This window comes from Pteropus alecto, unplaced genomic scaffold, assembly GCF_000325575.1.
Source record: "Pteropus alecto unplaced genomic scaffold, ASM32557v1 scaffold143, whole genome shotgun sequence".
In the NCBI taxonomy this organism is placed as follows: domain Eukaryota; kingdom Metazoa; phylum Chordata; class Mammalia; order Chiroptera; family Pteropodidae; genus Pteropus; species Pteropus alecto.
The window spans coordinates 1252583-1270316 of NW_006434828.1; the positions used below are offsets into that span (position 1 = coordinate 1252583).

Consider the following 17734-nt stretch of genomic DNA (forward strand, 5'->3'; position numbering starts at 1 on the left):
GGGCACGGGCGAGGCCTCTTCACGCTCTGCCACCCGACGTGTGTTTGTACAGACCGCGTGTTCCGGTGATCACGCCGGCCGTGTCTCACACTTTACCCCTCGTTCCTCGTCGGGGTGGAGGCTTCTGATCTCTTTCTCTTTTTCCCGGTTAAAGACTTAGCAAGAATATGACTTATTTCCTGCAACGTAACTTCATTTCTCGAGGACCTGGGCCCACCTCCCCGTTGGGGCCGTGGAGGAGATTGGGTCCAGCCGGTTCTGTTTCTTCTTTTGTTACTGATAAGATAAGGTCTATTCGAATAAAAATTAAAAAGCAAAGCCAGAAAAATAAAAAGCCAGGGGCCCGGCTCAGCGGCGAGTGGGCTTGTCACGTATTAATTTTTCATTGCTGTGGAGAGTTGTACATACATAATCACTTGATTGCAGTGGGAGTTAGGGAGCTCCTATGGTGTCATTTGCATAAATCTTGTTAAGTCAATGGCAGTTAATGAAGTACAAATGAGCCCGGAGAAGGTGACATGCAAATCGTGGGTGGCAGATGGGAGGTCTGTTTGGGGGACGGCAGCTGTGTGCTCTCCTTCCTTTCTTTCCCTTCCGAGGTTTTTAATCTCTCTATTACGGTGCGGAGCCTCAGCCTCGGCCTCAGCCCGGCCCCGGCCCGGCCCCGCCCCTCCCCCGCAGACTCTCCTGGCCCTGCTGGCCCCTCACTCAGCAAGAACAGACCGAGTGCCCTAGCCTCGCACTCGGCCACATACACGCGAGTGTGTTTGAAGTTCCAAAATCTTGAGCAGTGTGTCTTGCCACGCTGACACAATCGGAAAAAAACATCTTTTTTTTTTTGGTAGAGACAAAGAAGAAAACTTACTGAATCTTTCAAGGCAGGATGTTGTCTCGTGTGAGATTTCAAAGAGTGAAACTGAGTTTTAAAAATGCTGTCTTCGCCTTAGTATGCTTCTCTGCCCCTCACCCCCACCCCCAGACAGGCCAGCGGTCTTTATCCAGCCAGTCTTCCCCTCCCCCACTTTAGTTGGGCCGTCAGAGGTGGGATGCCCAGGGTCACTTAGGAATCGTAGATTCAGGAAGGGTCCAAGGGCATCCTGCAAATCAGGCTGCAGCAAAGACGCATCCCCGTCAGCGCAGACCCCCTCCGAAGGGCCCCCACAGGCCCGTCTCGGTCGTGGCTAGTGCGCCCCTTGCCTGGTGGTTTGTTTTTTAAGGGTTTAGGTGCTGGCAGGACTCAGCTTTCAGAGACTTGTGGGCACGACACTGCATCCGCTGACTGCCTTCAGAACGTAGTTACTTCATCACCTGGTCGATGATTGAGAGAAACAAGTCTCCACTGACATTGAAGAAATTCAGGCAAAGAAGTGGGTGCAGGGAGACGTGAGCCGTGATGGCAGCTGCGACGGCCACTCGGGGGTCACCCACCCCGTTTGGTTCTTGCTCTGCCGAGTCACGCCAGGGCACACCTTCTGGGAACTTGGACCCACGAGATCCTGCTGCAGACCTTACCTTGTGATGCTCCCTGATACACCAAAGCACCAAGTGTCTTTGTGAGACTTTTTTCACATCTGAATTTTGACCTTGAACTCAGATGACATGGCCATCTCTAGAGCAGATGGTTAGCCAGTGAGAGTAGCTGTTTTTCAGCAGCCACCTGAAGCCACCAGAAAGCCCTTCCCCAGCCGTCAGGAGGAGCCAGCTGGCGTGGAGCCTTCCGGTAGCCCATTGCCATCGGGTCTGTGAACCATCCTGAAGCGGCCGCGTTTTTGATTCTCAGGTGTCAGTTAAGTGGGAGGGACCTCTGTGTTAACCCCCGTGGCCAGCTGCGCACAGCCGCCCACCCGCCTCGTCGGGGACGGGCATGAGGTCGTGGACAGTGTGGCGTTGGCAGAATAAAGGCCACCTAGTGACACTCACTTCAACATCTTCGTCATGGAGGAAACAAACCCGAAGACCAAACAAACTTTGCAGGGATCCGAGGAGAAAGGGGGGACAGCCGCGGGAAGAGTGGCCTCTGCGGTCGCTACGCCCTCCGCGCCACGTCTGCATACGCGTCCGCACGGTGGCACGCGTGACCACAGAGGAGTCAAGGTGAGCAGAAGGCGCCCTGGGAGCGCACTGTCCACCCACGTGGCAGATCAGCTCTGCCGGGCATCGGGTGCCCTGTTAGTTGCCCAGGAGCAGGTAATTGACAGATGCAGACCCTGGGGCCCTGAAGGCCCATTTACCTCGCTTGGGTGCACAGCTCCCCGAGAGTATCGTGTCCGGCCTGCTGCACGGTGCACACCAGACTCAGCCCATTACGATTGTTAATTTAACAGGTCAGGTGGGTGCATCACATGCTTTTAATTTGACTCCTCAGATATCTGTCATCAGCAAAACAATTCAGAATATCTGGATGCTACGTAGGAATTTACAGTCATCCGTCTCTGACCGGATACCCACACACCCTCCGCCACCCCCGACCCTTGTGGCACTGTAGGCCATGGCCACATGCTTTATACAAAATGCTTCCGGAGACTGCATGAAACAAAGTATAAAATCCATCATTTAAATATAAAGCTGTGAAATAATTTGAAACATTGAAACGTGACGGCTGCGTGAAGATGATACAAAGTAACATATGCCCAAGCGTTTGCTAGCTTTATTTCCAGGAGCGGAAGTTCAGCTGAAGACTCACTGTGTCCTGAGTATCCGTGATCCAGGAGCTGGGACAATGTCCAACTAAGTGATGCATTTCGGCAGAATGTTCTTCCAGAGTTCAACCACGATCACGAAACAATTCCCCGTGAGCTCAGAAATACAAAGTCCACGTACACAGGAGGGACGTTTCTCAGCGCTAACGTTGGCACGCATTGCCACAATTTGTCTTGAATAAGACGTTGGGTGTGGGCATTATTTTCTATCAGACTCAGTCCATAATAGTCGCATGCTCATCCCGTGTACGTGCCCTGGACCCTCTGCTGGGGGGGGGGCGGTACAACCCGGGCCGGGCTCAGATGAGCCATGAAGACCCCAGCCCGCAGCCTCCAGTGCTGGTGGGTGAGGGTGGCAGTGAGGTGCGGTTAAAGGGCCCTCCCCAGGAGTTCAGGGACGTTGATTCTGCTGAGCTGACTGGGTGAGGGCCGGGGAGAGGGAGAGGGAGATGGGGGGCAATCCCGCTGGCCTCTGAGCTATGAGTGGGCCGTCACCAGAGGCTGGAAGGGGCAGAGGGAGCACAGCAGCGGAAAGGAGGGTGTCAGGAGGGGCATCTGGAAAGGCGGTCGTGTGCAGGTGCCAAGGGCTGTGGCTGCCCTTTGGACGAGTGTTAGGGGTGGCGATCCCATCGGCCATGGGGAGATGGCCGTACCTGTTTGCACGAGGCGGCGGTGTGAGGCCCAGGGCTCCAGGCCCAGGGGGCAGTGCCCGAGGCAGTGTCCCTGAGGGGCGGCCAGCACAGCCTCTTCCTTCCTGAGCGACTGTCGCCTGTCCCCTTCCTCAGCAGAGTGTTTCTTCCCTCTCCCGGGGTCTGTGACAGTGGCAGGTATGACCTGCCAGCGTTTATGGCCTAGTGCAGTGCCCGAGGCTGTGCTCCAGCTCTGGGTGGCATCCCCTCGCACTGTGAAATAGGACCTCTGCTGGTTCCCATTTCACAGGTGAGCGAAGGCTCAGGGAGGTGACCTGCCCAGCATCACACAGTGTGTCAGTCTGCTAGGGCGGCCATAATACCATACGCTGGGGTGGCTTAAACAGAATTTGTTTCTTTGCTCAGTTTTGGAGGCTGGAGGTTCGAGGCGGAGCTGACGTCGGGGTTGGTTCCTGGGGGGCCTCGCTTCCTGGCTCACAGACGGCTGCCTCTTGTGTCCTCACATGGTCTCTCCTCTGCGTTCACTCCCAGTGTCTGCTGCTCTTGTTAGGCCGCCAGTCAAACTGGATTAGGGCCCCACCCACGTGACCTCATTGGACCTTAATTACTTCTTTAAGGGCCCCGTCTCCAAATACAGTCACTTTGGGGGTTAGAGCTTAAATATACGAACTTTGGGAGGACACAGTTCAGCCCAGAACACACAGCTGGCGAAGAATAGCAGAATGGGGACAGTTCAGGTCTGTGACCCCAGAGGCCACCTGTGACTTTCCATCTGCACGCCTTCTGCCATAGGCCTCTCTGGTGTTACTAGGCAAGGCCACTTTCTTCTCATCGATGTGTCTGAGAATCGGAAGAACCTGCATTGCGAGGCTTCGTGTGTTGGGCAGGAAGCGTACAGTCCTCGAAACGTCCGGTTTCAGGGTTTCGGCTCCAACCCTCCTACGCCCCACTGGACCGTGGCTGGAGCGCGTCGTTCTCTGCAGCAGCCCCTCCCCCTCGTGCGGTGTCAGGACACTTTACTCCCGGTCAGAGAAAAGCGAAGGCCAGTCCTCAGCCCGGGCGGCTTCCTCGGATCCTTTCCTGTGGGCAAATTACCTTAAACGGTCACGTCACCTTAGTAAGACGACTTCATTTACTTCTCTGCCAACCTGTGACACCACTTAGGCCAGCCGCAGGTGGGGAGTCCGACGCCTGGGGAGGTTAAGTCGTTCGGCCAAGGCGGAGGTGCTGCCGAGGGGCGGAGCTGGGGTTCAAGTCCAGGAGACCCTAGAACGTGCTCCTGGAACGTTCTTCCCCGTCTCGTTTGTTCCTGTGCGTACGACGACCGTCTTTTCTAAGCCAGACCGAAGTCGAGGGAGGGGTATGCTCTCCGCCTGGCGTCCCTGCACCACGCGGTGTGTATGTGGCGCTGTCCTTGACCACGTGTGCCGTCTGGCACTCGGCCCTGGTCCTCACGATCGCCCGTGTCAGGGTCACCGACAGGCCCGCGGGCCCAGGGGCTGACCGGGCAGCCAGGGCTGGCTCACGAGCAGTGCCCACCCGACCTGGGTACGCGGGGTCCCTTGGGGCTGCTGCCGCCGTTGCACAGGTGCAGCTCCCGACGTCGGATGGCACTGGTCTCTTTATTCTGTGCTCATCACAATCCGCCATCTGAAGAGCCCACGTCAAATGCCTCCTGTTCCTGGAAGGCTCACCCCGTCCCCGAGGAGATGGGGTGTCCTCCGCCTCCTCCCTGCCTGACGCGTCATCGGGGCTCGGGCTCCTGCTGCCATCTCCCTGACGTGTGGCCGTGAGCGTCCTCCCCCCGACTCCTTGCCCACGTGCCTCCGAATAGTGCCTGCTCAGGTGGCTCCGCTCCCGCGGGGCCTACAGGGCGGGCTGGGAAGGCGGGCGACAGTGTCAAGTGTTTTCCCTTTTCCCAAAACAAACTTTGTGCTTGTTTTACATTCACACACACCACATAACATACACACCATACACACCACACACACCATATACACAATACACAAACACATACACATGCACACACACACACGGCACTAAGAACACACACACACACAATACACACAACACACACACCACACACCACACACAACACACACACAACATACACAACATAGCACACAACACACACAACACATACACCACACATGCACACACACACACACGACACTAAGAACACACACACACAATACACACACCACACACAACACACACACAACACACACAACACATACACAAACCACACACAAACACAGCACACACAAACACACCACACAAACACAACACACACACAACTACAACACAGCACACACAACACACACAACACATACACATACCACACACAAACAACACACAGACACACAACATACACATACACGCAAACAATACACACAACACGCAACATACAATATAGCACAACACACACGACACATACACAAACCACACACAAATACAACACACATACCACACATGCAGCACACACAAACACAACACATAGCACACACAAACACAACACAAACACCACATACACAACACACACCATACACAAACAGCACACACAACATAGCACACAACACACACAATACATATACAAACCACACACACAACACATATAACAGAAACACACAACACACACACCACATATACAAACCACACACAAACACAACACACAGCACACAAACACAACTCACAAACACACACCACACACATACACACCACACAAACAACACACACACAACACACAAACAGCATACACAACACATGCAACAGCACACACAACATAGCACACAACATACAAAACATACACAAACCACATACACAACACACACAACATACACCACACATAACACACAAAGCACACACAAACACAACACACATACCACATACACAAACCACACACAACACACATAACACACACACAAACACAACACACACATGTATTTGAGAGGTTGCACTCTATATTAAGTTATATTTTAAGATAAAGAACATTTTTTAATTCAGCATCCTCTAAATTGACCTCTGTTTCCTGTACCGCATAAGGTACTCTAGATGAAACACAGAGATCTTTTAATCCTCAAAGAATGAAACCTGCCAGTCACCGAAACCATTTCAGAAAACTGGTTTCTTCTAAAACTTCTCTGCTATTTTTCAATATTCATGCAGAAGAAATGTCATCTAAACAAATGTTTTCACTGTGTAATTTTATTTATAAGAATTATGTATGTCAAATCCTCAGATTTTAGTAACCCTGGACTGTTTTCATAATTGCCCATTTTTACCCCATTTTTTTTGTTTAATCCATATCAGCCACAATTTTCATGTAATTATCACTAAAAAAAAAAAAGTTTATCGTCAAGAAGTCCTGTAAAAAAAAAACATTGTTGTTAATATGCATAAAAATTAATTCTGTAGAAAAGTGTGAATATACCAGGTAAACACGAGTGGGCACAGCACACACAACACACGCGACACAGCACACACAACATAGCACACAACACACACAACACATACACAACACACAAACACAGAAGAGACTGGAAATAAGAATCAAAAGAAGCAAATAGACGTGGATGCGTATCTGGCCTTCCTTTGTTCATACTTAAAGTACTGGAAATTTAAAACAATGCGAAGAAGCGATTTTATACTTAGGTTTATAATTCACAAGAGATGATAAAATCCTAGTCTTAACTAAAATTAAGAGAAAACAGTTTAGAAGGGCATTGTTGTGTCACTAAAGGCTGGCCCGGCCCTCTTGGAGGACACGCAGCGGCACATGAAAGACAAAAACTTTTATTCACTTTGTCCCAATGATCTCTCTCCTAGAAATTTATCCCAAGGGAATGATTCTTTAAGAGAAAAAGGAAAAGCCTTAAATGTACAAAGAAGTTCATAGCAGAGTTATTTATCATAATAAAACCCCAGAACTACAAATATCCAACAAGCAAGGAGTTAAATTAGCGACTGCCAAATAGTCCTAGGGCATACATCCACTAGAATGGCCACTTGGAAGACTTCTAGAGGTGTGAAAAGGGTTTATAGAATAATAAATGAAAGCACAAAACAGTATTTATCATAATTAGAACATGAAAATATGTGTACGTTTGGTTTAAAATCGGATGAATAGGAATGCAAGCGAGTGAACCAGGGTGGGTTAATGGAGAGCTTTAAAATGTCTAATTTTTGTTGTCAAATGGTTCTAAGCTTGAAGAGGATTTGCAGAAATAGTGCAGAGTTCCCATATACCCTCCCCCGGCGTCCCCTAATTCTAGCAGCCGTAAGCGTGGTGCAGTGACCAAACCAGGGGGTGGACAGTGGGGCAGCTCAGAAACGCATCTGCAGACCCCACCCCGCTTCCGCCTGGGGGTGCAGCCCAGGTCCCCTGCTGGCGTTCAGGTGCTTTATCGGCTCGGTCACCTCCACTCTGAGACAGTGCCATGGTCTCCATACCTTCCTGGCCTTGACACCGTTGAAGACCTGTTCGGTGCCTCTCAATCCGCATCGTCTGATGTTGCCTCTTGACTAGACTGGGGTTATGCGTCTTGGGCAGGAACACCCTGGAAGCATTGTGTCCCTCTCGGAGCCCTCGCCAGGGGGCACATGGTATCGACACCGTCGTCTTATTGGACGTTAACCTTGGTCGTTTGCTTGGGGTGGCGTCTGCTGCGTTTCTCCATCGGAATTTGTCGTTTTTCCCTTCCGTGAAGATGCTGATGAGTATCTGGGGCAGATGCTTTGACTCTGTGCTGTATGTTACATAAGAACGTTTTTAATGATATACACTGTATTCGATATCATGTAGGTTTCTTAAAGTGAAGACAGTTTCCATTTGACAAATGTGCGTAGTCTTCAATGAGGCACCTAGGCGCTGTGTGCACGCACGCGCGTGTGTGCGTGAGTGTACGCAGAGCGAAGCTCATTTTTCCTCCATTTATACTGAGTGCATTAGAAATTTAAATACCATGAAATGCCACTTCTGATCAAGGGAATTTCAAGAGCTGCTGCTTTACGTAAAGTAGCGCATTCAAGCACTTCCCGGCCTTTTGATACAGCATCATGTGCAACTCAAAAATATTTCCTAGCCCAAGAGAAACGACAACTCACGGTATTTCAGTGTTATTTTTTTTTCCCCAGTCTTCATTGATTTCTTTTCCGAAAACAGGCACACGCTTGTTTAGCCTCTCTCTGTTGGAGGGAAGGGACAGGTGGGGACAGTTCTGAAACTTGCTGGACCTCTCTGAGGAGGCGCTGGAGGCACTGGGGTGAGGGGCGGCTGAGTGTCGGCAGTGTGGGTGGGCCCAGGGCAGTAGATCTGGAGAGAATGGGTGGCAGTTCGCAAACTCAAGGGTGACCAGAAGCCGCGGGCCTGGGAGGGTGGGCACACGGTATTTTCTCAACAAACCCTAGGAACAGTTAATAGCTATCGATGTCTTTCATTTGAAAGCATGTCAGCGTGTTTGTCAAACAGCGGATGGGCTTTGAGTGCCACCGTGGCACAGGTGTCACCCTCGGCGTAGGCAGCAGGAAGGTTCCGGAGGGCCCTGCCACACGCCAGCGCTTTATTTGGGTTTGGTCTTGGATCATTTTTTTTTTTTTTTGCATGAAAATTAAAATTGTACTACTCAGAAGTTTCTATTTTCTTAGTAATCTATCTCAGAGAAGAATGAAGAATGAATACGTGTATATACTTATGGAACATTGACATATTGTAATTCTGTACATGAACGATGAGACTTATTTTTCCCTGTGATCTTCTCATTTTTCCCCAAATAACCAGGTACTCTCCTGTGTCCACTATGGAGTCACAGGGCCCTGGCACAAAACATGCTGTTTTTAAAGCCAGAAGGGACCCTCACTTTCCATATGGAGAAACTGAGTCCCAGGAAGGTTCGTGACTTGGCTCAGGGTCACGTGTCGTTTATCATGTGCTATATTTAAGGCGGGACCTGCCTTTTTTTACTCTGACCCTCTTTCCACCATTAACGTCGATGTCGCGGGCATTTTCTTCTTCCTTGGACTTCATGAAAAGTAGAAATAACAAATAATGTTTGAAGATAATTTTGATTGTATTGTAACCGGACTTTTTTTCCCTAAGTGAAATCCTGGTAACCAAATGAGGAAGAGAATAAATAGGAACCATTACATTTGAGAAGATGGGGTTCGTAAGGTGAAGAACCTGTTCTGTGCGTCCCTCGGCAGCCCCGGGTGGCTTCGTGACATCGTATTTTCCATTTTAGAGACAGGAGGCTCGGGCTCTGATTGCGTGAATTCGTAAAGCCAGTAAGAGGCAAAGACGAGATTCAAACCCAAGTCTGCCAGTTCCCCAAAACCCGTGTTCGTCACCTTACCCACTGCCGAGCTTCCAACGCAGGCACAGCACCAGCCCCGGGCACTGCTCACAGCAGACGAGCAGCCTCAATAGCTCCAGTGCCGAGGGGTCTTCGGTTGGTGGCATCCGCGCTCTGTGGTGCAGCCAGACCTCCTGCAAGACCTCCTTCCCCGTAATGCAGGAGCCTCTCTCAGGATAGTCCACAGCAGTTGTTTGTAATTGGAGTATCTGGAATTCACTGTGGTTTTAATTAGTTGATTACTAGTTCTTTAAAATGTACTATACTCACTGTGGGTCTTGCAAATTGGTAACTGGTAGCTACCAGTATAATTAAATCTTTCAGAGCACTTGGCTACAGTAGCACTGAACTGTGAAGAAATAATGTTGTATAGCCAATCAAAAAGAGATCCTTGTAAACTCATTTACAGCGGCTGTGTGCGTTAGGGCCATCATAGAGATGCTTATTGCAGGAGAAATTAAAGGTACAATTTTGTGCTAAGAGGCAATGTAGAAATTAGGTTCTGAATTACTTGTTAATTGATTTGGTGATTCCCTCGGGTCCGCATGCCCCTTTTTACCCGCCTTTTTCGTTGCTGCGTTCATTTAACAGTGACTATTCCCCGAGCAATAGAAAATATTGTTTGCACTTAGATTAGAAATGTCCTGACGTCAGACGGCCCCATTGATATTCGCAGAACCAAAAAATATCGATCTATCTGCCTGAAATGCAGCAGGCATATCGTCGCTTTACGTGGACTCATCAAGGTGATCAGTGCGTTTGCGGGGCCGGATAATTTTAGCCAAACGAAAGCGCGGTTCCGGGTCTCGTGCTTGAGAGAGGTTCCCCGATTTTTTTCCCCTAATGGAAACCCTCCCCATTATCAGCAGAGAAAGAGATTCGGTAGACTTGATTCAGGAAAGTCTTTTCTCATTGTTTGCCATTCAGCAAGAAGAATCCTGCGAGAGACCGTTTGCAGAAACATGCCGATTGCTCCTAGAAATGGTATTAGAGGAAAACGAGGCCGAGCTCTCGGTGTCGCGATGGCCAGCGTGCGGCCAGCAGCCCGGTGGACCGGGACTGGCCGAAGAGCCTCGGGGCTCCGCTTCCCCGTCCCTTCCCGCTCGCCGCCACGGGAGCCGACCCGGGGATGATGCACGTGTGTGTGCCGCTAGCCGGGGAGCAGACACCGTTGTCCTTTAGGATTTTCGGCAGGAGAACCGACTGGCCCTTGGACAGCTAGCTGCCTATGTGGTGGCCTCAGTGAGCATTGCAAAGCACATGTTCTTAGTAGCTCGTGGACTGTGCTCGTGGCCCCCAAGAGCAACATATAAAAAACTTTTTGAAAAATACCATTACATCAGTTTTAAGTTGGTCTGTTACGTTTCCTGTCGCCCTCCCCCACGATCACCTGCATGTCTAAATATCATCGTGCTTGTGCTGCATTTAGGGGAATTGATGTTTATTTCAATGTTAACTTAAAAAAATGTGATACTTTATTTCCCGTTAGAGGAAGCAGGAAATGTTTGCATTTAGCATGGTCTCTATGAAAAAGTATGAGGTGGTGGCGAGAACCGCTTCTTTATAGACTTGACACAATTGTTCACCTATTTACCAAGTTAAGTATGTTCATACGTTGGTCAGTACATAGTGAAAAATAATGTTTAATCTGAAATGCAGAAGCTGGGCCAACTCTAGGCACCCGGGGACAGTGGAGCATTCCACAGTAGGCTGACACGGTGACCTGGCCAGCCAGGCGGCTCCAGCAGACAGAGAAGGGACCCTCCGTGGGTTCCTCACTCCCGCTAGGTTCCTTCCACATGGCATTGCTGGCATTTTCCTCACTGACAGGATTTCGTGGGGACCCGCGAGGCCTCTGTCTGCTGTGAGACGTGTCCGGCGGCCATGGCGTCTGACCAAGGCTGAAAGAGCGCCGTGCCTCACGTGGCATCGCCACACGCTTTGCGTTTATTATTTATGATCCCGCCTGCACCGCTCCCTCCCCCTTCCCGTATTTTCAATGTTTGCTCACAGAACACTATCCTGGAAGTGTCTTCCCAGAAGTTCCTGTAACGCTCTCCTCTCCCAGGTGAGTCAGGACCCAGGTCGAGCTTCCCCCAGTAGCAGAGGGTTTCTCGTGCCTGCCCCTCTGGTCACTCGCCCCGAAGGAGTCAGATCAGCGAGTCCACCTTCAGTTTTCAGCTGGAGAGTTAGCACCGAGTGCCGTCGCCGAGCTCGGGGGGGCGCGGAGGAGGTGGGCTCGATGTCCCTGGGCGGGTGTCCAGTCTCGGCTGGCGCTTCTCCCTGATTGCAGAGGACAGGAACTGTGTCCCCTTGAGGGATTAGAAGAACACAGCTGGAAACATTTTATTTAAAAAATATACGTGCTTCATCTGCTTCATAAGCATATCTTGTGTTTGAATATGTTTTGTTTTATTTGTCAGTGAAATTACCGGTCGTGTGTCTCCAAATGTTTGAGCGAGGTTGGCCTCTGCCGAGACTCACCTTGCACGCGCTGCGGTCCTGAGCGTGTGAGCGCTTTGTGACCCCCTGTGACCGGAGGGTGTGTCTCCTGGCACACAAGGCTGGGGGGTCTGGAGCACGAGGTGACAGCTGGCAGTGAAGCTCCAAGGTGGTGACTATTTCTCCATGATGTTTCTCATGATGTTTCTGCACTTTTTAACGACTATTTCTGCTAATACCTGTACTAATAATTTTTAATGGTTCGCATTGAGCAGGTGACATTTTGATACATTAATGAGCCTTATCAATGACTTTTAGACGTTCTTTAGCGTGCAGGATACTTGGCCGGGGCCCTGAAGGAGGGGGAGAGGGGCAGGGCCAGAGCCGCGAGTCGTCCCCCTGTGCTCTGCGAGCAGTAAATAGTGTCACGCTGGCTGCGAGAGTAATGTCCCTCACTAAATCACGTCACGGCACTGGATTACACTTCCAAGGTTTGTCGTGGAGGCTGTCCCGTAAAAGTCGTTTGCCTGTCTCAAGTGACACGTCGGAATGGTTGAGAAGCACACACCGCACATAGGGAGGAGTGGCACTTCACGGTCGCTCTGGCCCACGCCGGCCCACGCGGGGCCGGCCAGCCGGGGACGTGCTCGTGCGGGTCAGAGGAGAGACCATCAAGAGAAGCTGCCGGGGACCGAAAATGCCGGACGTTTGGAGGGAGGCGGCCTGGCGCGATTGCTGCCAGCTGCCCGCAGCCTCGGGACTGACGCTCGCCCGGGTCACGGTGGGTCCTGGTGACCCAAGCCCGAAGTGGCTCGTTTTCACAGAATTAAGACAAATGTGGGTGGCGATCCTGAACGTGCCTTCCTGGGGACGTGTTTTTTGATTCATGCTCAGGTTTCTGGGAAATAATGCGTGGAGGAGGAAGTCTGGGCAGCAGCGGCCTGACAGCTGACCGATGTCCAGTGCTGCTGTGTGCCGGCCTCTCCAGCCTGAACCCCACGAAGTCGGGGATTTTGTTGATCTCTCCGATATGTCTGGATTTTTCTTTATGCTTTGGTAATCTCTACAAGGAACGTAGCTTTGCCTCTCCTCAAACCAGAGCCGCCCCGGTGAGTGTTCTGATCGGAAGGTCCGTCGAAGCAGTCACATCCATTCCTTGTCCTCTCAAAGTGGTCATTTCCGTCAACATCGACAATTCAGAAAGCCACTGATGAGGAGTGCCCTTTCTTCGGGGACCTTTACAGTCCAGAAGCTATTACGCTGAAAGTTCTTTGTAAAGGACTTGGGGCACGGGAACTGGGGATTCGTTTTTGGAGAGGCACCATATTGCGACAAGGGTTCAGGTTGCTAGACACGCCCAGGAAGGGCCACTGTCCCCTGGCGTGCTCGCCCTAGCTCAACAAGCTGCCTCCAATGACTTACCTCCCAGCAGGTGTTCAAGGCATTGACAAAATGTTGCCTCCTGGAATTGTTCAGTCACTTAGATCAGCAGTCCCCATCCTTTGTGGCACTAAGGACCGGTGCCCCTGAGAATCTAATGCCCGATGGTCTGGGTGGAGCTGAGGCAGTGATGCTGGCTCTGGGGAGCGGGGGCAGATACAGATGAAGCTTGGCTCGCTCGCCGCTCACCTCCTGCTGTGCGGCGCAGTTCCTGACAGGGGCACATACAGATGAAGCTTCGCTCGCTCGCCTGGCGCTCACCTCCTGCTGTGCGGCGCAGTTCCTGACAGGACACGGACCGGTACCGGTCCACAATCTGGGGGCTGGGGACCCCTGGTTTAGCTTACATGAATGCTAGTTAACAGTCTCATTCTCGTCAGATACACTGCCGGCGAGCCCAGCAGTCAGTCCTTACTGTCCACAGCTGACACATGGGACTCTATGCGATGCCGGCAGGGGGATCCTCGGCCGTGATCCCCGCTGGGTGAGCCCATGGCCCCGGAGCAGCCCTAGGACCCTTGGCGGTGCCGGCACCTCCTGGCCGCCTCGTGGTGGTTAAAGCTGTCACGATCACACCTGGACTCTGATCGGCTGGATCCTGAGCATCTCGCTCTTCCTCCTCCTCCTTCATCAGTCGATTCTCCTTCATGGAGCAGTTTTAGATTCACAGCAAAATGAAGCGGAAAGTTCCAGCGTGTACCCCCCTCCCCACGCGTGCACAGCCAGCCCCACCGACGACATCCCGCACCACGTGGTACATTTGTTACAGTCGGTGAACCCAGATCGACACATCATCATCCCCCAAATTCACAGGGCACCTTAGCGCTCTCTGTAGGTGTCGTGCAGTCTGTGGGTTTGGGTAGATGTCTGATGACGTGTATCCCCCGTGACAGTGTCATAGCGACGAGCTGTGCGGCCTCTGTGTTCCCCCCGTTAATCCTCCCTCCCCCCCACCCCCGGCCACCGCGGATCTTGCTGTTGTCTCTCTCCTCCTGCCTTTTCCAGGACGTCACGTAGTTGGAATCACATAAGATCTGGCCTTTCCAGACTCACTTCTGTCACTTAGTGGTTTGCACTTGCCATCCCTCCACGTCTCTTAAGGACTTAATAGTTCACGTCCTTTTGTCACTGAATAACATCCCACTGTCTGGACGGACCTTCGTCCACCTGCTCAAGGACACCCCGATCGCTCTGACTTGCGGCGTTTTGAATGAAGCTGCTGTAAACATTTCTGTGCGGATTTTCGCGTGCACATAAATTTTCAGTTTATTTGGGTAAATTCCAGGAAGCGTGACTGCTAGACTGGATGGTAAGAATGTTTTCAGTTTCAGCAGAAACTGCCAAACCACCTTCCGCAGTGGCTGCATCGTTTTGCTTTTCACTGACAGCAAATGAGAGTTCCCGTGGCTCCACGTCCTTGCCAGCACGTGATGGGGTCAGTGTGTCCGATTCTGGCCATTCTAATGGGTGTATCTTGTTTTAATTTGCAATTCCTTAATGACCTACGATGCTGAGCATCTTTTCATATCCTTATTTGCCATCCGTAGGTCTTCGGTGAGGTTTCTGTTCAGATCTACTCGTTTTCTACTTTGGTCGTTTCCTTATTGTTGATTTTAAGAGTTCTTTGTATGTTTTGGATAAGATGCCTTTATCAGATGTGTCTTTTGCAAATATTTTCTCCCAGTCTGGGGATGTCTTCTCATTGTCTCTATCACGTCCTTCGGCGTCTGTCATGCCATTGTTAAGATGCCCTTTCTCTTTAGTCTTGGGCGTATTTGGTCGGCCTGTAATGTTTCATCAGCATTTTTCTTACATTTCGGTAGAATTCCTGCATGCATTTCAACCATTGTATGCTGTATGTAAAAGTGCCCTCAAAATCATTACGTAATTGCTCAGAAGCCTGTATAATTCTTACGAGAACCTTATACATTGTATTAAATTTAGAACGAGTGAAACATTTTATACATTATTTATTGTAGACATTCTAAACTTAATTCCAGTTAATGAGCGTTCAGGAACGTGTGAAGTTCTTAGGAGTCCTGTCTCCCTGTCCTGTGTCAGTGTCGACATCTGTGATTATCAGCCGGGGGGGTGACTCGCCGCGTCTTTGCTCCTGTGTTTTTGGGCTGGGGTGACCACGTGCAGACCAAGCCCGCTGAGCCTTGGAGGAGAGTATCAACCCCCTGCATAGGAGGCCCGGTGGGTATAGGACCAGAAGCTGCCCTCTCCACAAAGCAGTGAGCACCCTCCCTGCCCCCAGCACTGACCCGGGGCCCGGACCTCCTCTGGCTTTGCGATCATGTCACATCTAACACTCAGGGCACTTCCTTCCTTCATCTCCAGAAGCCCAGGCTGGAGGGGCTGGTGGACTAAGGACCATAGCAGCAGAGAACAAGGGAGCCAGAGAGCCGGGGCCGGATGCGCGGCTGCTGCAGGCCCGAGGGAGTCAGCCTGAGCTGCTGCAGGACACCCGGCCTGCAGCCAGGGTGAGGGCGCGGGCAGGCGCATGGCGTGGGGCTGGCTGAGAGGAGGGATGTACAGGCGGGGGTGCGGGTGGCTGCCTGGCAGGACTTGAGGTTTAAGGAAGACCAGGGGTGCCATGGGGATGGGGCGGGGAGGAGAGGCTCCCCTCCGCATGGGGGAGGAGCCGCAGACGGCCAGAATGGGGAGGAAGGAAGGGGCTGGATGGAATTGTTCTGTAAACTACAAAACAAAAACAAAAACAAAAAAGTACATGTTCGTTGTAGCGAAATTAGGAAAAAAGCAAGAAAAAGTCAGCAGCCATGAGGCTACCACTCCGAGGTAACAGCGACTGCATTTCCCAGGCTCCCTGTTCCGGTTCCGTCTCTCGGGCCCTTTTCTAACCCAGCCCCGCCTCCCCGCGGCCCCCCTCGCTCCCCAGCCCCTGCGCTCATACTCTCCGGCCCCCTCAGCACCTGTGTCGCCCTGGCTGGTCCCACTGCTCTGGGTTTCATGAAAGAAGAAATCTCGACTCTTAGTTACCATTAATGTCGTAACAGGTTTTCCTTAGATACTTCTTGGATGGATGGATGGATGGATGGATGGATGGATGGATGGATGGATGGATGGATGGATGGATGGATGGATGGAAAAATAGCTACTGTGTCTTTAAATATATTTCTAAAGCAGGATCACACGGCACAGGCCATTTGGGACCTGCTTCTAGTACTAGCCTCGAGCCTCGGAGGCATCGTCCAAGCGTCGTCCGCACAGGTGCATTTGAAGCCCTGGTTTCTGTCTCTGGGGCCAAAAGCGGGTGGTGACGCCCAGAGCACATCTTAGGCTCCTTCTTCTCCATTTCCCATGGTTAAGTTTCTAGCAATAGATTTGCTTAGTCAAAGGGCATAAAAATTTTAAGGCTTTAGGTATATATTTCTAAGTTTGTTTGTTTGTTTGTTTTTTTTAAATATACGAATTCACTCTTCACAAGTGCTCTTTGTACTTTATTTTACGTTTGGGTGTTGGGTATGTGTGTGCGTACACATACACATATGTATATGTTTTTTAATTTTAGTTTCATAGATTTGAATTATGTCCTATTGTTTTAAAAACATAAACTGCCCTTATTTATTAGCAGTTTTAAAATATACTTTTATTGGCTACTTGCACGTTTTGCGTGACGTGCCTGTTTAAGGATGGCTCATTATCGCGTCTCCGTCACTGGCCCGTCAGCCTCATTATCAACTGTATTAGCCGTCTGCTTTTATGTACGTTCCACAGTTTCCTTTATTATTATTATTATTATTATTTACGCCTACAGCACCGGGTCTTCCTAGGGGGTCTCCCATCCAAGTACCAGGCCCGACCCTGCTTAGCTTCTGCAATCAGACATCGGGCTTGTTCAGGGTGGCGCGGCCGTAGACCATGGACCGTGGCTCCACTGGGGCGTGAACCCAGGACCTTCTGCGTGTGCAGCAGACGTGCTCACCGCTCCACTATGGAGCCACGTCCTGCATTATCTTTAGTTACCTTTTCACTTCAATGTCATTTTTGGCTTCGAGAAGTTTCAAAAATGTTGTAGCTAGATCTTATTCATCTTGTTTTTCCTCCTTTGCTAATTGTGCCTTAAAGGCCCCCGTCCCCAAGTCCCCTCTAACGTCTTCCTTTTAGTGGTTAGCTGTTCGATTTCTCCAGA

General features: G+C 50.9%; 1 protein-coding gene and 1 non-coding gene across 5 annotated transcripts in view; one reads left to right on the plus strand and one right to left on the minus strand.

Moving 5' to 3' along the window:
* The window catches only part of AGAP1 (ArfGAP with GTPase domain, ankyrin repeat and PH domain 1), a 432072-nt gene that overhangs the window by 243169 nt on the left and 171169 nt on the right, over window positions 1-17734 (plus strand). Inside the window, exon 10 of one of the 4 annotated variants that reach the window (XM_025045423.1) lies at window positions 15922-15966. The exons of 2 other annotated variants lie outside the window; for them this stretch is intronic. In XM_025045423.1, coding sequence (XP_024901191.1) covers window positions 15922-15951 — 30 coding nt within the window. In that variant the 3' untranslated portion in view covers window positions 15952-15966. Of the gene's footprint in view, window positions 1-10623; window positions 10894-15921; window positions 15967-17734 lie in introns of those variants that run through there. One more of the 4 variants, XM_025045421.1, reaches the window with a different exon arrangement.
* On the minus strand, window positions 17472-17544 carry TRNAV-CAC. The gene has a single exon. It is a non-coding gene; the product is annotated as a tRNA-Val (tRNA).